The 21,578-nt window shown below is 33.8% G+C and overlaps 3 protein-coding genes and 1 long non-coding RNA gene across 6 annotated transcripts; 2 read left to right on the plus strand and 2 right to left on the minus strand.

Moving 5' to 3' along the window:
• The first annotated feature begins 1,821 nt into the window (after nucleotides 1-1,821).
• Nucleotides 1,822-3,380, plus strand: LOC112327150 (uncharacterized). The gene is made up of 2 exons (XR_002981201.2): nucleotides 1,822-2,191; nucleotides 3,000-3,380. It is a non-coding gene; the product is annotated as an uncharacterized LOC112327150 (long non-coding RNA).
• A 3,789-nt stretch (nucleotides 3,381-7,169) lies between these two features.
• Nucleotides 7,170-9,350, plus strand: LOC7470404 (basic leucine zipper 19). 3 transcript variants are annotated; one of them, XR_002981334.2, is made up of 3 exons: nucleotides 7,170-7,946; nucleotides 8,508-8,645; nucleotides 8,960-9,350. XR_002981334.2 is itself a non-coding variant. In XM_006384515.3 (2 exons), the coding sequence occupies exons 1-2, from the start codon at nucleotides 7,170-7,172 to the stop codon at nucleotides 8,529-8,531; spliced, it is 801 nt and encodes a 266-aa protein (XP_006384577.3). In that variant the 3' UTR covers nucleotides 8,532-8,870. The 3 variants fall into 3 exon arrangements, 2 of the variants coding, with proteins under 2 accessions (XP_006384577.3, XP_002305521.4); XM_006384515.3 differs by lacking the exon at nucleotides 8,960-9,350 and having other exon boundaries at nucleotides 8,508-8,870; XM_002305485.4 differs by lacking the exon at nucleotides 8,960-9,350 and having other exon boundaries at nucleotides 8,511-8,870.
• A 344-nt stretch (nucleotides 9,351-9,694) lies between these two features.
• On the minus strand, nucleotides 9,695-14,513 carry LOC7470405 (WD-40 repeat-containing protein MSI3). The gene is made up of 6 exons (XM_002306148.4): nucleotides 13,711-14,513; nucleotides 12,570-12,893; nucleotides 12,322-12,465; nucleotides 11,287-11,411; nucleotides 10,675-10,770; nucleotides 9,695-10,054 (listed from the first exon to the last, which is right to left on the minus strand). The coding sequence occupies exons 1-6, from the start codon at nucleotides 14,041-14,043 to the stop codon at nucleotides 9,823-9,825; spliced, it is 1,254 nt and encodes a 417-aa protein (XP_002306184.3). The 5' UTR covers nucleotides 14,044-14,513; the 3' UTR covers nucleotides 9,695-9,822.
• Nucleotides 14,514-16,927: 2,414 nt separating this feature from the next.
• On the minus strand, nucleotides 16,928-18,522 carry LOC7453647 (heavy metal-associated isoprenylated plant protein 26). The gene is made up of 2 exons (XM_002306149.4): nucleotides 18,302-18,522; nucleotides 16,928-17,502 (listed from the first exon to the last, which is right to left on the minus strand). Exons 1-2 carry the CDS (start codon nucleotides 18,380-18,382, stop codon nucleotides 17,119-17,121), a joined length of 465 nt encoding a protein of 154 aa, XP_002306185.1. The 5' UTR covers nucleotides 18,383-18,522; the 3' UTR covers nucleotides 16,928-17,118.
• Nucleotides 18,523-21,578: the final 3,056 nt, after the last annotated feature.

Below are 21,578 nucleotides of genomic sequence, written 5' to 3' on the forward strand. Positions count from 1 at the left end.
GTTCCACCTCCAAAATTTGATTCTCCCAACTCTCAAACACCAAATGACAAATATTTGGCTTGGAAAGCAATCGATCAACGCTTGCTTTGCCTCCTCCGATCCTCCCTAACTGAAGAAGCATTGGCTGAAATTGTTGGATTCTCCACCGCTCATGGCGTCTGGCTTGCTTTGGAAACAACCTTTAATCACAAGTATAAGACACGAGAAATCCACCTCAAGGATGAATTGCAGTCGATGAAGAGAGCCACCAGGTCTGTCACTGACATTGCCCGTGTCTTCAAGGGATTCTGCGACCAGCTACACACCATTGGACGTCTAGTTGACAATCCCGACAAAGTGCACTGGTTTCTTTGTGGATTTGGTGCTAAATTTTCAAGTTTCTCTTCTGCCCAGATGGCCCTCGCTCCGCTTCCATCATTTGTTGACCTTGTCTCCAGAGCCAAGAGCTTTGAATTATTCCAAAAATCATTTGAACCAGTTGCGTCACCTACTGTTGTTGCTGCCTTCACTATCACAGGTCGCAACTGGCAGCAGAGGAATCAACCACACTGGAGGACCAATCCTGGAAAGCAACCTCGCACCTCTGGATAGTTCACCCGTCATCAGCACGCAACCAAGGACGCAATTATGGCCAAGCACTTCGCCCTCCACGTTGCCATATATATTGCACTGATGGACACTTTACAGACCAGTGTCCTCAGCACTATTCTCATGCTTCAACCGCTAATATTGCTGAGGCTTTCAATGATTCTTGCTCACTTCATAACTCGGCAAGAGTTGATTGGTCCCTAAACATGGGGGCTTTAGCTCATGTGTCTAAGGATCCCTCTATTTTGGATCACGCAAAATCATATAATGGTAAGGACTCTGTAATTGTGGGCAATGGTACATCTTTAACAAAAGGTTGTTTGTCTCCCAATCCATATATTCATTTATTAGGTCTCTTATTTGTTCCACATCTTACCAAAAACTTACTTTCCATTAGCAAATTGACATCTGATTTTCCTTTGGTTGTTATCTTTCTTAATGATTGTTTTTTTGTTTAGAATCGTCAAACAAGAAGAGTAGTAGCAACCGGTAACATGGATGGCAGCTTGTATGTGCTAACGCGTGGAACATCGGCATTTATCTCCACCCTAAAAAATAAACAGTCACATGCTTCCTATGACTTGTGCCATTCTTGCATAGGACATGTTAACAATTCTTTTATTTCATCTTTAAATAAATAAATAAAAAAGCCATCTTTCTCTTAGTTCCTTATTGCCTTCGCCTTATTTATGCAGCACTTGTCACCTTGCAAAAAGTTCTCGTCTACCATATCTTAGTAATGAATGCAGATCCTCTAACATTTTAGATCTTGTTCGTTGTGATATATTGGGGCTCTTTCTCGTAAAATCCAACTCTGGATTTACCTATTATGTGTTGTTCTTTGAAAACTATTCTCAGTTCACTTGGTTTTATCCATTAAAACTCAAATCTGACTTCTTTTAGGTTTTCTTAAAATTTTATTAATTTATGGAAACACAATTCATTACTTGTCTCAAAATTTTTCAAAGTGATGATGGTGAGGAATTCATTAACTCCCATTGTACATCTCATCTTCGTTTATCTAGCATTCATCATTAATTTTCTTGTCCCTATATACCTATCTAAAATAGTCGTGTTGGACATAAACATCATCATCTAACTGAAACTGACTTTGCCCTTCTTTTTCACTCTCATCTCTCTCCTCAATTCTAGGTTGATGCTTTTAGCATTGCGACCTACATAATCAATTGCTTGTCTGCTTTTCTATTTGACGGTAAGTCACCTTTTGAACTTTTCAACATAGTAGTTGTCTTCTGGTTCAAATATGCTCAATTATCGTTCAATGGTTACACATGTTAAGGCTAGTATTTTTAATACTCGTCATCATGCAAATCTTACTACTTTATGCTCTTCCAATCTTATTACAGCTCTATTAGCCTCCACTGAACCCAAAGGGTTCAAATCTGCTGCTAAGAATCCAACCTGGATTGTTGTCACGGATGAAGAAATATGAGCTCTATAGAATAATCAAACTTGGGTTTTGGTCCCTCGTCTTACCAACACCAATATTGTGGGCTTTAAATAGGTGTTCCGAACCAAATATCATTTTGATGGCTCTATTGACAGACTCAAAGCATGTCTTTTCACAAAGGGTTATGCGCAGGTACTTGGTCTTGACTACACTAATACCTTTAGTCCTGTTATCAAAGCTATTACTGTTCTTGTCATTTTTTCTCTTATTGTCACCCGCTAGTGGCCAATTCATCAACTTGAAATAAAAAATAACTTCCTTAATGGCACTCTCAATGAAAATGTCTATATGGAGTAGCCTTTTAGCTATTTCAATCCTCGCTTTTCTGATAATGTTTATCATCTCAAGGAAGCCCTATATAGTCTCAAGCAAGCGCCTCGTGCATGGTTTCACTGGTTCAACTCCTTTTTTATCTGAAATAGGTTCACTTGCAATCATGTTAACACCTCTTTATTTGTTTTTCATAAGCACTTTGCTATTATTTATTTATTTCTTTATATTGACGACATTTTTATTATTGGCAACAACATGTCTCTTGATAGTTTCACTCATAAACTTCATTTTGAGTTTGTTATTAAAGATTTGGGCTCTCACAACTACTTTCTTGGACTTGAGGCCACACCTATTAGTGATGGACTTTTTCCTAATCAGCTCAAATATGTGCATGATATCTTGAGTCAAGCTCAGATGCTTGACAACAAATTTATTGCTACACATATGGTTGTCTCTCAGTATCTCTCTACAATGGTCTTTTATTTTCTGTTCTCACTTTATATAGGTCTCTCGTTGGTGCTCTTTAATATCTCACTATCATGCAACCAGATATCTCTCATGTTTTTAACTCTGTCAGTTAATTTCTAAATGCTCCTACTACTAACTATTTTCAAGTTGTCAAACTCATTCTTCGTTATGTTAAAGGCACTCTTTATTTTGACATCAGTTTTCAGTGTTCTAGCGCATCTGCAACTCTCATTGTCTACTCTAATGCTGACTGGGCTGATTGTCCTGACACTCATTGTTCAACTTTCGGGTAATTTGGTTTCCTGGAGTGCTAAAAAGTAACCAATTGTCTCTCGTTCCAGCTATGAATCTGAATATCATACACTCACACATATTGCCACTGAACTCTTTTGGCTTACTCATTTGTTGCGATATCTTAGGGTTTTTATCTCTAACTTACCTCTCTTTCTATGTGATAACAAGAGTGCCCTATTCATGAGCTCTAATCCAATTACTCATAAACGCACCAAGCATGTTGAATTAGACTGCCATTTTTTACGCGAACTTACACTCACCAATAGAATTCACAATCGTTATGTGCCTTCTCATATTTAAGTTGTTGATATCTTAACCAAGAGTTTTTCTCGCTCTCTCTTTGAATTTTTTTGTACCAAGCTTCACGTGCAATCAAATTATACGCTCAGCTTGTGGGGGGGTGTTAACGTTAAGGAATTTTTCAAAGATATAATTACAAATTATCTTGATGATAATGTAATCTTACCATTGTTAGAAGCATTGGCCCTTAATGATAGCTATGTAATTAATTATAAGAGATCATTTCTATTCTTATAAAGATTATAATTAATTGTACATGTAATTCTGCAACTATAAATAAAATATCTCACCCACATTGAAGATTTGGTGGTTTGTAAAACACTCAACCTATTTTTTTTTTCTTGATTTCTCAACTAGGCTAGTCAACTTGAGATCCAAGACCTATCTTGAATCGAACAAGAAAAAATTTAGATTTTTTATTTAAAATAATATCATTTTGAGCTTAAAAACATTGACATGATCAACTTGGAAACTAGATTAAAAAAAAATATGATACAAATGGAATAATTTATAACATTTTATTAGTTATTTTTTTTTATTTTTTTTTTTGAAAAAGAATTAGATAAATATACTGGAAAAAAATAAATTAAAGATCCAAAAAAATAAAAAATAAATATTTTTATTAGATTTTGTTGTGTCTACTTATAAATAAATTCAGAGGAATAACTAAGTTTTTTTAGATTAACGTGGATGTCCGGGTCAGCTTGCGCGTACCTCGACTAATCTCACGGGCCCTAAAATTAATGACTATGTAAGCTTCCAGCAACCATAAGGTTTGTGAAACTCAAACTGGTAACCTCTAGAAAGCAAATGTATGACTTAATCTGTTGAGCTACACCCTTTAAAATTAGAATAACTAAATACAATAAAATCACCTCCAATCATAAAATATCCATACTTGTGGGCCCATGATTGAAGTCCTTGTGGACCCTCTACATGATTTGAAAAACGAAATTTAAAAAGTGGACGGTAGTGATTTAGAAAATTCTCTAGTATGGCCCACAAAGAAATGTCTTCATACCATAAAGCAAAATCTACCATGCAAATTCTCAATATTTTTTAATTTACAAACTAGTCCCTCAAGTACCTATAAAATTGTAATGAGTCCTAAGAATCTATCTCTCTCGACTTCATTGGAGAGCTTTGCTTTTATGGAATAAGAACCAATTCCTTTTCTCTGGTACGTTTATTCTCACTTTCTTTAGCTTTATTAGTCTCCTTTTTAGGTTTACTCTTATCCTTTTTTAGAAAATGTCGCCTGGTGTTTAGGGTTTCAATTTTCTTTTGATGATTATGGTTTTTCATGGATTCTACCTTTATTCTGTTCTTTTTATTTCTATCCCTATCTTTCTGTCATTGCCACATAAACCTTAATTTTATCGAAGTATTGTCTTAATTATTTTTTTTCTTTTAGTATCTAGGGTTACGATCTTATACATAAGACGTTTTTTGGATATTAAATTCTTTTGTTGACGTTAGAAGGGCTTTTCTTGAACCATAGACAGACCAACAATTAGAAATATAATAAACTGTAGCATATATCAGACAGTAAAACAATGCAGCTTACCTTAGGTAGGGCATATTTGGGGTGCTAATATCTTCCCTTTACACAACCAGTCCCCGTACTCGATATCTGAGACCAGTTAAGATTCCTAGTGACCAAAATACTAAGTGGCGACTTCCATTTCATTTTTCACTGATAAAAGACAAGAATTCCTTGTCTCCCCACATTTGTTAGATAGATACACGTTACTTGAGAGTGGACGATATCACCGCGACGCCGCACACGTACAACAAATATAATTACAGATTATCTTAATGATAATGTAATCTTACCATTGTTAGAAGCATTGACCCTTGATTATAGCTATGTAATTAATTATAAGAGAACATTTCTACTCTTATAAAGATTATAATTAATTGTACATGTAATTTTGCAACTATAAATAGAATATCTCACCTATATTAAAGGTGTGGTGGTTTGTAAAACACTCAGCTTATTTATTTTTTCTTGATTTCTCAACTAGGCTAGTCAACTCCAGATCCAAGACCTATCTTGAATCGAACAAGAAAAAATTTAGATTTTTTATTTAAAATAATATCATTTCAAGCTTAAAAAATTGACATAATCAACCTACTAGGAAGACAACCTTAGTCTTAGAAGGGTTTTATTTCTATGAACAAGATATTCATTCGGCTGCTAAATGAGATCCCATGATTTTAGATGTTAAACTAGCAAGATAAATTTTAAATCTTATATGCTAAGTTGCTCATTATAATGATTTAGTTGATAAGTGATTATACTCTCCTTTCTAGTTAGAATTCCTCTTCTCTTTTCTTTTTTTTGTCAAATAGATTGATTTTTATTATTTTATTTACTTATTTGGAGAATAAAATAAGTTCGACTTCAATACCAAATCAATACAAAATCATTAGAATCATGATGTAGTTTCTTATGAATTACTTTGCAAGATGGTATAGACGGCATGCAACTTGGAAACTAAATAAAAAAAAAATGATACACATGGAATAATTTATAACATTTTATTAGTTATTTTTCTTATTTATTTTTTAAAAAGAATTAGATAAATATACTGGGAAAAAATTAAATTAAAGATCCAAATAAAATAATATTTTTATTAGATTTTGTTGTGTCTACTTATAAATAAATTCAAGGAATAACTAAGTTTTTTTAGATTAATGTGGATGTCTGGATCAACTTGCGTATATCTCGATTAATCTTATAGGCCCTGAAGTTAATGACCATGTAAGTCTCCAGTGGTCCTAAGATTTGTAAGACTCAAATTGATAAATTATAAAAATAAATTTAAAACCTGATTAATTGAGATACACCTCTTAAAATTAAAATAACTAATTTTTGTAATACAATAGAAGCACCTGAAATCATAAAATATCCATATTTGTTGGCGCATGATTGAAGTCCTTGTGGACCCTCTACATGGGCTGAAAAACTGAATTTAAAAAGTGGACGGTAGTGATTTAGAAAATTCTCAAATGGCCCACAAAGAAATGTCGTCATACCATAAAGCAAAATCTACCATGCAATTTCTCAATATTTTTTAATTTACAAACTAGTCCCTCAAGTACCTATAAAATTGTAAGGAGTCCTAAGAATCTATCTCTCTCGACTTCGTTGGAGAGCTTTGCTTTAATGGAATAAGAACCAAATTCCTCTTCTCTGGTACGCTTATTCTCACTTTCTTTAGCTTTATTAGTCTCCTTTTTAGGGTTACTCTTATCCTTTTTGAGGAAATGCCACCTAGTGTTTAGGGTTTCAATTTTCTTTTGATGATTATGGTTTTTCATGGATTCTACCTTTATTCTGTTTTTTTATTTCTATCCCTACCTTTCTGTCATTGCCACATAAACCTTAATTTTATCGAAGTATTGTCTTAATTTCTCTGTTTTAGTTTCATGTCATTTTAACGTGTTCTCTTTGTTTTTTTTTTTTAATGATTGTTTGAATTGTTGTGTCTTTTGCTTTGAATTGTTATCCGGATCGTGATTGAGTTAGTAGAATACTTTAGCATTTTGTGTTTGGGTTTTGGATGATTTGCTTACTTAAAATTCCTCATTTGCAGCTTAGGAGTACATTTTTGTGCCCACTAATTTGTCATTTAGGTGTTGCTGAATTCTGTTAAAGGGTGGAACTCTAGTGAAATTATCATCCGGGTCAGCATCAAAATTTCGAATTCATATTTTCTTCACTGGATTTTGGGTTTGCTTCTCTTTTGTTTGGTACATCTCTGCTTTAATGGACGATGGGGAGTTAGATTTCTCAAACCAAGATTTGTTATCTAGTCCAAATATCGGTGAGATTCCAAGCAGTTGTTCTTTTGATTTCTTGGATGAGCTACTGAAGGACACCCATGCTTGTACCCATACACACACATGCAATCCTCCTGGCCCTGACTATTCTCACACACACACTTGCTATCATGTGCATACAAAAATTTTGCCCCCTGCCGAGGACAAGGTTGTAAGTGATGATACTGCGGAGTCCACGGATAAAAAATCAAAGAAACGATCGTCAGGCAATAGGGAGGCTGTCCGAAAGTATAGGGAGAGGAAGAAGGCAAAGGCTGCATCTTTGGAGGATGAAGTTAAGCATTTGCGAGCTTTGAACCAGCAGTTACTGAAGAGGCTGCAAGGACAGGCTGCATTGGAGGCAGAGGTTGCAAGACTCAAGTGTTTACTTGTGGACATTAGGGGGAGGATTGAAGGGGAAATTGGATCATTTCCATATCAGAAATCAGCCAATAATGTGAATTTGGCCAATCCAAATATTCCTGGTTCTCTTGTGATGAATCCATGCAACATACAGTGTGATGGCCAGATTTATTGTCAGCGTCCGGTGCTGGATAGCAAAGGTGGAGAAGGTGCACCATTGAATGGGCAAGGGTTTAGCAGTTGTGAGATTGAGAATCTTCAGTGTATGGAGTATCAGAATTCAGGAATGATAGGCTTATCTGGGTGTAGCCTTGGGAATGAAGCAACAAATGGCAATTCTTCCAGTACAAATAAGAGAAAGGTGAAACTTAGTGTTATCATTTTGTTTTAATTAAATCATGAATGTGGGATGAGCAGATTGATTAACAAGCAACTTGAGTATAATTGGTTTGATCTATTTTTTCAAAAAACCTCGTTCTTACACTTGTTTGCCTTATTACTATAGACTGTAGGAGGATGAACTGTGGAAAATTAGCTAAAGCACTTGTTGCATTTTGTTTAACATGTGGAGCAAGTGTGTTTTTGATAAAAGACTCTGATTGCATATAGCAAATGAAGTAAATGTTAAAGGGGTATGAGTGAGAACCATCCATGGAAGTTTGCATAAGGTACTTGTTCGCATTTCATCGCAAAAGGTCATCTCATTCACATTGTATGTTACGTGTAAAAATGATCCCAATCTGGAGAAAAGTGTTATTATATGATTTACCAACTTTGAAAAAGGTAGTTGCCAGATATATGTAAAGTTAAGGTGTATTGAATGGTCTGAAATGCAATGTCGATGTCATCTTGTAGTCATATTGAAGTAGCTAATTAACCTAATATGGATTTTGTGACTGATTGTGGCGTTTTTATCTGTTAGAAGGGGATCGTGGAGCAAGTTTAAGCTGAAAAAACTGCCAAACCAAGGTCAGCCTTTTCTGTGAGGATGCATGTGCTTCCCCAAAGTACTTATGTTGAGAGGCAGCACCAGCTTCATCAAGATGCTTTGTTGGGTTTGGTTAGTTTTTAATTATTTTCCTGTTTTTATTTATGCATTTCATCTAGGTATTGGGTTAGTTTTTATCTGCTGTAGCTGCCCAGTTGGTGGTTCGGTTAGTTTGTGATATTGGTTGAAAAACGCTTTGTAAAATGGAGAATTGGTGGATCTTTTGCTAGTAGAACTTATCTGTAGAGGCCAACCTATGATTTTCTATGAAGCTGAACTTATATTTACAAAGCTTTATTTCAATCTTGTTCTTTATATCCAAGCATGATCTTATTCAAAGTTTAGTATTACAACAGTAAACCATCCGAATGAATTTTGTGTTTCAGTGAAACACAGATCCCATCTATAAGATGATTCGATCTAGGTGGACTCGTTGAACATGAGATCAAAAGCCCAAGTTGTCTAATGGAAGGTACGTACAGAGGAGACAAAAGCGAGGCTTGCCATTCACAGTGGAGGACTTAATGATCCTATTTATCCTTGTATGAAGAAATCATGATTTTTTTGTCAAAAGACACCTTTTGTTATGTATAAATTCTCAAAAGATTTTCTCAAAATAGAAATCTGTGATCACATGCATGTTACCAGAACGTAGACCTAGCTTTGGCCAAGCAAATAGAGTCTTTAATTCCGCAAGGTACCTCGCTAACGAATTCAGGTTAGCAGAGAATCTTGCCTGCTCTTTTGTAATAATATGGTACATTGGGTTCATGTTTTTATGAGAATTTCAATTGATCACTAAAAATGAAATAAATTTTTATTAACTTTTTTCTTCATAAAGTTTTTCTTTAAGAATTTCTTGCCATATTTAGATATTTTACTTGAATTTCTTAAAAAAAAAAAAATTCATTTCTCAAATTCAGTAAGAGAATCATAACCTAATGGAATATATCCAAAGCTTGATCCTATTTCAAAATTCATAACTCCAATTCTCATCGTGCATGCACAATGGTGCATAGACAAACTAAATACTTTGGAAGCAGTTACATCAGTGAAATTCTAAAAATTTATCCCATGAAACACAAAACATTCATATGGCTTTCATCTCCAATCAACAAGTATTAGGCATAAAGTAGCAGAAATTGCATATAAAACGTTGAAATTAACAAAAGTTGACCATGTTAGGAGCAAAAGGAAAAACAAATCACCGTTCGTTGCCTAATTATAGCTACAAAGGTTGGCTTTTTGCTCACTTTTCAGCTAGAGGAGGCTCATCAGCAGCCACTATGTCGTCATCACCATAAATACTTTCAGCCATTTGCCACACTTGAAGGGTATTGTCATCAGCCACACTTGAGATGACCCATGATTCATCTTTATTCCATGAAAAATCTGATATCTTTGCCTTGTGACCTCCGTGAGAGAAAAGAAGTTCTGGTGGGCCGTCATCAGCATCTAACTCTAACTGCTCCTCGCCGATCCTGAAGGCATCAAAATTTGTGGTCAGACAAGTTGAAACACGATCTTTGGTGTGTGCTGTCAACGCATAGCAAGAGCTGGTTCGTAACCATTCATCTTGTTCGCATTAGTTCTAAATTCGTGAATTGAAATAAGGGAAATCCAGGCTTGAAATGAACAGGGAACTTGGATATTTTTTAAGAAACAAAAAGAATAATATTTTAAAAACACATCCAGCCTTTATCGATAAAACTAGAAATAACTTTCGTTGTTAAAAGTATCTAGGATAATTAAGGCATTCACATGATGATGAAAATGCAGTGATTTGGGGATGACAATTGACCAATCGAAGTTGCTAAACACTGTAGTCAGCAGCAATTGCTAATAATCAAGCTACAGTCAACTAGCAACTCGGGTGAATCTTCATTTTAAATTTAATAGAGGGAAGAAGGACAAGAGATCATCCAAACCCCATCCCATCTCTTTCCACCGAATTTAACAAAGGCTCAAGCTGAACATTAATCAGAAGAAACAAATGAGAGACAGATGGAGCAAAAGAAAACCCCACCATACTTGAAAAGAAAAAAATCAACACTAAATTACTCGTTCTTCAAACATATTCATGAACGTCTGATGGAAATACCTGTTCAGGTCCCAAATGTTCAATCTTCTATCATCAGCGGAGGATGCTAACACTGTTTCATGATTAGGATCCCATTCTACTTGGAATACCTCTTCTCTGTCATAAATAAACATCGTAACATATACAAGTAGTCAATGTCATGGGGAATAAACAACAAATATAGAAGAAATTTCAGCACACGCCCAGCAGCCGGAATACAGGCCCATCCAGAAAACATATCACTTGTTTTTTATATATAAACAAAAACTTAAATAACGGTCAAATATTTTACTGCGGTGTTAATATAAGATGGCCAGTGGCTTCATAAAAAAAATAAAGGGGGGTGGTTACTGGACACATTGATTTACAAGCACAGAAAGTTTCACCATTCTTGATACCAACAAGGTTCGGATGTACTGTATAACCATTTGTGTCTCCAATTGGTAAACAGAGGGAATGTCAGTGAAATAGCACGTTTGTATAACACAGCTAAAACATTAGAAAGTCAATTCCTAAAGTTGTAAAACAGTTCAGTTTTACAGATGCATTCCAAAAGGGTAAATACCTTTCTGAGTACAATAACAGCTATGTCAGCAACTATAATCGAAATCATGCAAGAGGCAGAAAACATACGTGTGACTACTTAAAGCATGCAGTGGTACAGTCAGCTTCCGCATATCAAACAGACCAACAGTTGCATCTGAAGAAGCTGTGGCCAGAATCCATTCATTGTATGGATTGAATGATAGATAGTTAATCTGGTACCAAGAAACAAAATGTTATGAGGAAGAGAACTTTTCAAGATCAAAAAGAAGATTTCAAAAGCAAAGCTGCCAAAAGAAAGTCACTACTATTACACTAAGTAGACAGGCAGGTATTCCAAAACAAAAACAAGAACTACTTTTATTTGTCATTCTGTTGGGGATAACAGGCAGCTCAACTACAACTACATTATTGACACGGAATAAAAACCAGCTCGTAGATATAGCATCACCAGGCATTGCATCTTTGTTAAAAGATGACATGTTTCTGTTTTGTTTTTCGAGTTGAATTAAAAGCTAAAAGGTAAGACAATTTTGGGTAGGCATCTGCTCATTTGGAAGAACACTACCAATCAGTTGAAGACATGATTCCATAAATACATACAGCAATGCACATGCACCACAAACATGTGCAAAAACAGGTGCAGATAACACTGTCAGGCGGATCTTGTCACAATTTCAGCCAATGCTCCTCTCTTCGAGCAATAAATCATTATTAATCCAAAATTCACCTCTACAAGCAATGAATTAAATTGTCAGGTATATTCTAATCAGTCAAAATTCAAGTCATTCTTCCTCTATTCAAGAAATAAATTAATACTAATCCTATATTAACCTCTTCAAGCAATGGCATAAGAGACAGAAAGTTCAAGCAAATGAGTATGGGATAAACTGAACGAAATGTTTAAGCTAGTGAATATAGAACAAAAATTGAAAGGAAAGTTCAAGTAAAAGATAGCAGCATAAGATAAGTAAAAAGAATTTCTCTAGTAGGCTAGTAGCAACTTCCAGGACCAATAAGGTCTCAAATGTCAGGATTGAAGGTTAGAATAGAAAAGATAATACAAAAACATGCTTACACAAGAAAAACAAGCATACAAACTAAATCGTGGCAAGATTGCTTCACCTCTTTCTTGTGAGCTTTAACCGAATGTTGGGTTTGATTTGTGCGCATGTCCCAGATCACTAATCGACAATCATCCCCCACAGAACCAAACAAATTTTCATTCTTCAAGTGCCATGACACATCTTCAACCACACTTTCATGGGCCTATAAAAGCATTTCCAACTCCAACAATGAACCATTTAACACACCATGATTGCAAAGATTAACTTTATCGATTAAAATGGGGATAGAAAAGGTCCTGAGGTTACCTCATAAACTTGCAATGCACCAAGCACTTTATCTTGAGCATTGCCAGACACATCCCACAAACATATTCTATTATCATGTGAGCCACTCACAAGATAACCCTGTTTAAATGGACTCCACGACAATCCATACCCTTCTTTATCATGACCAGTTAACCTTAAATCCGGATCACAGCCGTCCCTTTGTTTCCTCTCCGCTTGTTTGGTAGAATCAAACACATAAACCTCACAACCACTTGTCTTTGCACCAACAATAGCAGGATTTTGTGGCATACATCGTGCTCTGTTCACCTCTCCATCAACACGTATCTTCTGTGTAATTTCCACCTATTAATCCAAAAAAAGAAAGTTTCAGCTACAATTTTCTTTTTCATTCAGACATGGATTGAATACTCGCCAAAAATCATAATTGAGGAGACAATACACTAATGCAAAATTTCAGCAAAAAACCTCATGTTCACTGAACATTTCTTTAAACCAAAAATGACATGGATATAGAGCATTCAATTATTTGCAACACCCATTTCATAACTTAATAATCAAGGTCAGCAATTTTATCGGAAACTGAAAATAAGAAAGCATATATCACCAGTATGTAAGGCACATTTATAGACTATTTCAACACAAATACAAAAGTAAAAGTTGATACCTAATATTTAAAATCAATCAAAAACAATAAAACAATGCGGGGGGTTCAAACAACATATCATGCAAAAACACAACATGTCTTGTAACATTTCAGCTAGTAAAACACAGCCCAAAATTTGACTCAGGGCACAAAAAAAAACAACATTAAACGTTCATAACCCAAGAAAGCACACTCAGAAACAGCATTCAGCAAGTGATTTTGTCAAACACTCGTTACCCACAAAGAAACCTAAAAAAATAACTGCTGACCCGAGGCTGCAGACGCAGCTTATGACCCCAGAAAAAAAAATCAACACCCGAGTATAACAACATCTCAGCTAGTAATTTCATCAAACATCTAATTCCAGCAAAAAACAAAACCAAAAATTTGAACTTCCAACTTCATGGTCACAGAATTTGCTCAAAATTCGATCAAAACGCTTATAACAAACAAAAAAAACATTTTAGATCAGTAATTTTACCATGCACTGAATAAACCCCACAACCCAAGTCTCACCTTAGGAATCACAGAATCCGCAGAACTGCAACTAGTGTCAATCTTGGCATCAGCGACGGAAGTGGGCAGCACAGCATCAGCAACCATGAGAAAGTTGGGGAAATCATCAGAAGTGTGAGTGCCAAGAACCAGCTTGTGAATAGAGAAAGACGAGGGGTCAGTTGGGTGAGGCAGTGGTGCAGCGAGGGGCACCCACTGGACAGTGAGAGATGGCCACTCGAGAGGATGGGAGATGACGAGATCATAGAGAACTGGCGTGTTCTTCTTCCATACTGAGAATTCTTCGTCAAGTTGATCTTGTCCCGCCTCTTGATCATCCTCCGCTGCTGCCATTTTTATCTTCTTTATGCAGATTTTTTTTTCCTTTTTCCCTTTTGTGTGGGGGTTTTATTTAGGGTTTTTAATTTCCCGCTAAAATTGTGAAGAGAGAAAGGGGTTAAGCACGAATTTTTCTTTAGAACAAAGCCCGTGTTCATTTAACCCAGCAGATTTATGTAGGACCCACCATTCGGAAGGAGACTGCGTGATGAACTACATACACTAATAATATATCATAAAACTATATATTTAGAAGAAAAAAACAATATTCTCAATAAAAATAAATAAATAAAACAATAAAAATTACAGAAATAAAAAGAGAATATTCTAATTTCATATCATTTTATAAATGTACTTGTACTCCAACTTCTTCTCAATAATACTTCTATTTATTGTTTAAGTACATTAATACTTATAAATCTATTCAAAAGAAGGCTTTGTGTGTTAAACTATAGACAATAATAATATATCATAAAACTATATATTTAAAAGCAATCAATATATTCAATAAGAATAAATAAAATAAGTTACACCTTAGAAAAAACCTATTGTAATAATTTACGAGGTATAATTGTAATTCTATCCCTAAAAACTCTAAATGTAATGTTATCAAAGATGCAAATGCAGGATTGTAATTCCACCCCTTATCTTATTCTCTTCTAGCTGCTACGGCCATGGGCAATGTGCCCATTGCCAATGGCAGTGCTAGCAGCGGCCGCCAAGGTTGTCGCCGCTAATTATAGAGCGAGCAGCCATGGCCGCGGCCATACCAAAGCGAGGCACAACCCTCACACTGCCTTATTTGCAATGCGAGCAACACCAACAACCCCTAGTTTATACCCTCCACACCAGCGGTGAGCTGATGTAGTGTTTTTTCCATCCAACATATGATTTTGTTTTTTTTAATTTTAATGGTGGTTTCTAGAAATATCTGAAAAATCTAGTCCGATCTGACCGGAATAGTAATGAAGATTTTTGTTTTGAAAAAACTACAAGAGAAAAATAAATTTTAAAAAAATTAATTTTGCATATAAATTTAATTATCAGTTAACACCAATAATAATTAAAATATATAATTAATAACCCTAATTGTCTAACAATAGCACTGTTAACATTGTCGGGTTTCTCAAACACATACAAGCAGCGAAAATTATAAATTTAATATTTTTTTAGGAGTTATAAAATCTTTCTAGATAAATCTAGGGTTGTTGAGGGTTTATACAAAGATTATCTAAAAATCAAATGTTCTTCTAAGTCATTTTTATCTAGTCGGTAACGGTAACTCACACGAATCATCGATAATAATTTTTCTAAACCCTTTTCAGGAGAATAATTGTTATGTCTTTGAATGCTAACTATTTTTCTTTGTGTTTTTTTTTTCAGGTGCTCTGTATTGTACTGTGTACTACACGAAAAATAAGAGCTGTGACACTTTATTTACAGGGAAACCTGAAAACCCTATAAATAAATAAAATATTAATTTTTCCCCTGAACAATATGACATATATTATTTCATGACAATTTTAACGATCTATTTAATAAAATTCTTACTTTATTTTTTTTAGGTATAGAATTGTAACTCACTGTATAAATTACATTCTCAGTTCTCAGTTTCTAAAACTTATTTACAATTAAGTCACCCTTGATTAATAATCTCATTCTAATTTTTGACCAGTAATTCTTATGTGTATAATCCATTATGTTCTCTAATAAGTTGATCTGAATATAAATTATAATCCCAGAAAAATAGGATTAAATAAATTAATTTATTATTAACTCAGCAATTTATTGATTTATATTTGAAGATTAAGTACAATATTTAACAATGTGTCATGATTCCATAGATATTAGAAAAGTCATGAGTGATTTAACTTCACCTTTCAGTGACCAATTTCTTAGTGTAATTGTTGTCTCTCAATTAACAATGTCTTGATTTAAACATTATACCATGGAGTGTTTCTATTATATCGAATCATTTTTATTTTTAACACTATAGTCATTGATTATTTAAATAAGATTTTTAAAACAAATATTATTTCACATTTCGCTAGGATTTACAATCAATACTATTTGAGAATAAATGAAAATTGTTTTTTCTAATTCACATAAGGTAATGAATCATCAATTGATTACTTAAATATATTCATATAATTCATGTTATGCTTGATACTTGCTCGTTTGTTACCTTTAAGAAAAACAGTGTGTATAAGGATCAAAACATGACATTATCTATACAAGATAACTTATTGATCTTAAATTAAATGACCGCTTACACAACCATCACGAGAGTTTTTCTATTGATACGAGTGATCTTTCTACATTAAATTCTTATACATGTTAGTTCAATGTACATGCCATCTAACAAGTACCTACGTATTAATTTTATATATCCCTTATAACTCAGGTTATGAGAACAAATGCTTCATTTCATAAAGACATTAACATAATATGTATTGATTTCAATGACTTTATTTAATGTATAATTTTAATAAAACATTAACCAGAAACATTTAGGTACAATATTTTGATGCAATGAAAATCTCATAATCACAATAATTTTGTAATTTGACTTGCAAAATAATTTTATCCCAATTATCTTACTTTTACTCCATAAATATTAATTAAATATTAAATTCATTAATCAAATATTACTCCATAAATATTAATTAAATATTAAATTTATTAATTAAATATATTTGATGAATATTAAAGATAAAACATGTAACTAACTTAAATCAATTGATTGACTATAAAACATATACTTAACATGGTCACATTGATATAAATTAAATCCCAGTTCATACCTAACTAGATTTTTTTAATTCAACTATAAAAAATAATTACGTGACGATAATTTTATATTGAATATCCTCGGTTTGGGTTTTAATGAAAATGAAGATTTATTCAAACTAGAAATCTTAAAATGGATTCAAATGCATCACAATTTACAACTACTGTACCAAAATCAAACAAATTTCATGGGTCCTCAATTCCTTAAAAATACATCACAGCATTCTAAACAATGACAATCAAAAACATGATCAACAACCCTAAAATCAAAGGACAAAAACCAAGTAATTATAAACATGATCACATGATAGCACAAGCTGCCGGGTTCTCATCACTGAAAGCAGTGGTGTATCGAACCTCGGTAGAGCTAGCACGTGCGAGCTGGGACACCTGTGGGTCCTCTGCATTTCTCACGTACCCAGCAGGGGCTTTCTTGTCATAAACTCCAGGTGCATAAGGGTGGGCCACCATATCATATGGCACATATGGCCATAACTCTGCCTTCTTACCCGTCCGATGTGCCACCCGAGCAACCACCTTTGATGGGTCCACATACCCAACCACCGTCACCTTGTTTGCCTTTCTTTCCACATCCACTTGCTTTACACCTTTCATTCCCTCTAATGCTCTCTTCACTTTGCGCTCGCATCCTTCACAGTCTATGCGCACCTTGACCTCCACCGTCTGATTAAATCAATCATGTAAAACATCTTAGGATGTGAACGTGGCAACCAATAAACGGACCAGTGACAGTATCGGAATATTTTGGTGGGCCACAGGGCTTATCATGTTTCTGCCATTTTATGATAGAAGTACCAAAATGCCCTTTCTTTTTGCACTGACTATACTCTCTTTATGAGAACTGTCCATGTGGACATGATGATCATCTTTTCATTTTTCAAAACTCAATGGTGTGGTTGTGTTTGGACGTGTGATAAATAATGTAATTTGAAGTATAATAATACGTTAAAATAATATTTTTTCTATTTTAAAATTTATCTTTTATATTAGTATATTTAAAAATATAAAAAAATTCAAAAAATAACAAAATAGCTGTTAATCCACGATACCAAACAGCACTTTTAATCTTTCAACTTCTAAACACAACCACATGCCTTTTCTCTTTACATGATCAACAGAATATTTCATAAAAAAGATTCAAAAAACATTGTATTGAATCTCAAGAACTATACAAGAGATAGGGATGGCCAAGAATGTTGAAAGGCTGCACCATGAAATTATCAAGGTATTCAAAAGAAACAACAAAAGAGCCATTTGAATCACATGTTGTAGCTTTAACTACATAATTTCAAGAATTCAAGCTTACTATATCGATCTAGCACCCAGAAGAGAGCAAGAAATCTTGATCTAGTAGTAACCAAGATCTGTTTTCATGGATCTATTCTATCAGTATAATGAAGTTTCTTTCTTTAAAAAGCCTTGACACAGGGTGAGAACGAAGAGTTGTGGTAGTGCTGCGTACCTGCAATTGCCTGCGTTTCTTGAGCTTGGAGCTTCCACTGGAGCAATCGAAGAAACCAGACAAGTGATCAAGAGCACCCATTTCTTCTTAACTTCTCTCGATTCGTAAGAAAGACAAGGATTTGAAAGACAGAAATATCTCAAAAGGCTTTAATAAGTTAGGCAATTAAATGATAGGAAGGGGTTTGACAGACACAGGTCAGTGAAGATGCAGTCCTCTGTTTAAATAAGCAACCTCGCAAAGGACCTGTTCCTTCTGAGATATGAATCGTTGGATCTTTCTCTTTTTTCGGTCAGCGAGCTTATTATTGACACGTGTGCAGTTACTATTTGTTTTTGTATGGATTCTATAATGGTCGTTGCTATCCATGCACCGACCCCAGGTGGGTCCCTTTGAATTTTGGCGCGAGTAAAGAGGGTGGGCCCCACCAACGGCCCAAAAACCTGAAAGACGGTTATGGTTGGTGTGCAACTGTGCATTGGATTCAATTTTTTCAGGTAAGGGTGGGACCAGAGGTTTAATTCTGGTCCGTCCAGAGGGTGTGGTTGGGTCGAGTGAGTGATGGGTCTCTTGTAGCAGTGATGGGTTTGGTTGATTTTTTTTTAATTAATATAGGTTTTCGGATTAACTTACATCCACTATAACTAATTTTAAATTAATAATTATATAATTCTCAATTGACCATTACAATTATAAAATGATTTTATTTTGATCATACTTTCCATTCCATCCCTTCAAAACACATCAAATTAACTGTTTTTATGTTTTCTCAATGATATTAATACAAGTATGTCAAGATTATTCAATAATATATCAAAACTCTAAAAATAATCCGTGTAAAAAATAACAAGCATTGTTTAAATTATTTTAAAATAATTAATAAAAATATTTTATAAAATAATCACAGCCAAATTACCAAACACACTCCTCCTCCTGGCTAGTAAATGACTAATTTAGTATGGTTGTTCTTGGTTTTAGTTTATTCCACAGAGGATACGGTGTCGTTATAGGCGTAGCATTGATGACTAATTAATGTCTGTTCCATGAGAAAAGTTTTCACCTCCCTTAGTTAATACATCTGGTGTTTCGGTCCGGACCAGATCTGTTTATAGAATATAACGATCCTTATTCAATGAGCTATGCTTGAAATTTGACCGGAGATTATTGCAGCATGTTAGGAGATTCATTATTGATTGAAGCTAAGCACATTAACTAAAAAAACACCTAAAAGTACTTAGTCAATTATTGTAGCATGTTAGGAGATTTATTATTGATTCAAGCGATAATTTTATTCGTCATTCCTCGTAACACTAATCTTGGTATTGAGGGCAAAATTATATTTTTTATAGGATTCAAATATTATTTGAGAATTGATCGGGTCAAGTTGTCATTCAACTTTATAAAGCATAGTAAAAATACATTTTTGTCCTAGAAATAAAAAAAAAAATTCTCTGTTAAGAGTTTTTTTTGGTGGTTTTCTTTTAATTCGCACAGTAAAATGATGCTTATACCCTGAATGCTCAGGAAAAAAATGGTCTTGCAAGGAGGGGTTTATTTGTCTTTGTATTTTTTTTACAGTAAAATTACATTGTTAACCTTTGACTTTCAAAATTTAAATGATGACTTTTGAGGGCGTTTTGGTCTTTGCAGAACGATTGTTTATAATAATGATATGCTCCTGGGTCTTTTTTTTAATTCATCTTTTTAAAATATTAATAAATTAATAAAATATGTTGACGGGTATCGCGCACGTGTCAGCACGTCAGAGTCCTCCGTGTTATTCCAAAGGCGCGTGTGGACAATTACGGTGACAAAAAAATCGATTGCCATCTCATTCGATGCGCAAGGGTGTGGCGCAACTATTGGGGTGACACGATCACCAAGGAGAGCAACGATTCGACAATGATTAAATTTTTTCTCTTGCCCTTCATTTCTCTCTCTTGGGCCTTGGTTGTCAAGCCTTTAAAAATTTTGTTTTGTCCTTCATTTTGTATTTATTTTGAGTTTGATTCTCATTCTTTTGATTTTTATTTGCTTTGATTTTAATGCTTCTTGAAGTTTATTTTTTTTCAATTTCATTCCTCTCCGCATTTAATTTAATTTGTTTATAATTTAGTCCTCATTCTTTTGATTGATGTTTTTTCATCCTTCGCATTTATTTTATTTTGCTTTTTAGAATTTTAATTCGTATTTTTTTCAAATTTTGGTCCTTGTTTTTTTCATCACTTTTTTTCTATCATTTTCTTTCATTTATTTTGTTTTCAATTTAGTCCTTAATTAGTTTCTTTCAATTATTTTTGGTGTAAGATTTGGTCCTCATTATTTTTTTTTATTTTCTTATAATTGAGGATTTTGCTTTATGATTATTTATGCAATTTACATGGTTTTCCTATTCTCATGATCTAGTCCAGCCAGTTTTAATGATTTACCTGGTTTGGGTTTGATAATTTTTTAAAATCCTTTTTAGAATTTGTTTTTTTCATTTATCATTTAACATTGACTTATTGGTCTATGAGCTTTGTAATTTGTTAAACTTTTTTTTTGTAGAGTTATCCACATCTTATATCTCGGGTCACAAGTTAGTCGGTTAAGCTTTTTAGTTTAGTTTACGTCTAAAATTTAACGGTCTACAGGTTTAAGAGATTGACTCTGATTAACGAAGTTGACACGAACATGGGTTCTATGGTTTTTTTCCATTCTTTTCCATTTTGTGGTCAATTTTAAAATAACATGGGTCGCCTTACTTTTAAGTTTTTTTTGCTTTGTTAAATTTAGATTTTCTAAAGGATTTTGTTTAATTGAATTAATTGATTTTATCATCCAATATTTAATTTTTTAGGTGTTGAGCTCCTGGGTTGAGTGCGAGTCAAAAATTTAATGGATTGCAGGTTTTAGAATTTAACTCGGGTTTCCAAGGTTTGCATCGTTTTGATATTTTTTCTCCGATGAAAAATATGGTTGGCCCTATTTTGGTTTTTTATTAAATTAAATTTATTGATTACATCACTGACGTTTAATTTGAGGCTATACTTGAAGGAATTTTGTTTTTTGAAATTAGTATTCTTTGTTTATTTTTTATTTTTTTTTCTATTGAGTTATTCTAGTATCATGTCTCGAGTTATGGATTCAACAGGTTCACTAGGTTTGGTTCGACCATTTTTTTCATTGTTTTTTAATATTTTTGGATCTCGAGTCAATGATCATAATCTTGGATTTTGTTCTTTTTTAAAAAAAAATATGCATGATCTCAATATTTTTTTTTATTAAAAAAAAATGA

This window comes from Populus trichocarpa, chromosome 4 (assembly GCF_000002775.5).
Source record: "Populus trichocarpa isolate Nisqually-1 chromosome 4, P.trichocarpa_v4.1, whole genome shotgun sequence".
Taxonomy (NCBI): domain Eukaryota; kingdom Viridiplantae; phylum Streptophyta; class Magnoliopsida; order Malpighiales; family Salicaceae; genus Populus; species Populus trichocarpa.

Coding starts and splice junctions, on each gene's coding strand:
- LOC7453647 (XM_002306149.4), bottom strand. CDS start 18,382: ATGGGTGCTCTTGATCACTTGTCTGGTTTCTTCGATTGCTCCAGTGGA. Junction 17,503..18,301: donor AGAAACGCAGGCAATTGCAG/GTACGCAGCACT, acceptor TGATTTAATCAG/ACGGTGGAGGTCAAGGTGCG.
- LOC7470405 (XM_002306148.4), bottom strand. CDS start 14,043: ATGGCAGCAGCGGAGGATGATCAAGAGGCGGGACAAGATCAACTTGAC. Junction 11,412..12,321: donor TTAAAGCTCACAAGAAAGAG/GTGAAGCAATCT, acceptor TCTTGGTACCAG/ATTAACTATCTATCATTCAA. Junction 10,771..11,286: donor CATGCTTTAAGTAGTCACAC/GTATGTTTTCTG, acceptor TATTTATGACAG/AGAAGAGGTATTCCAAGTAG.
- LOC7470404 (XM_006384515.3), top strand. CDS start 7,170: ATGGACGATGGGGAGTTAGATTTCTCAAACCAAGATTTGTTATCTAGT. Junction 7,947..8,507: donor CCAGTACAAATAAGAGAAAG/GTGAAACTTAGT, acceptor TTTATCTGTTAG/AAGGGGATCGTGGAGCAAGT.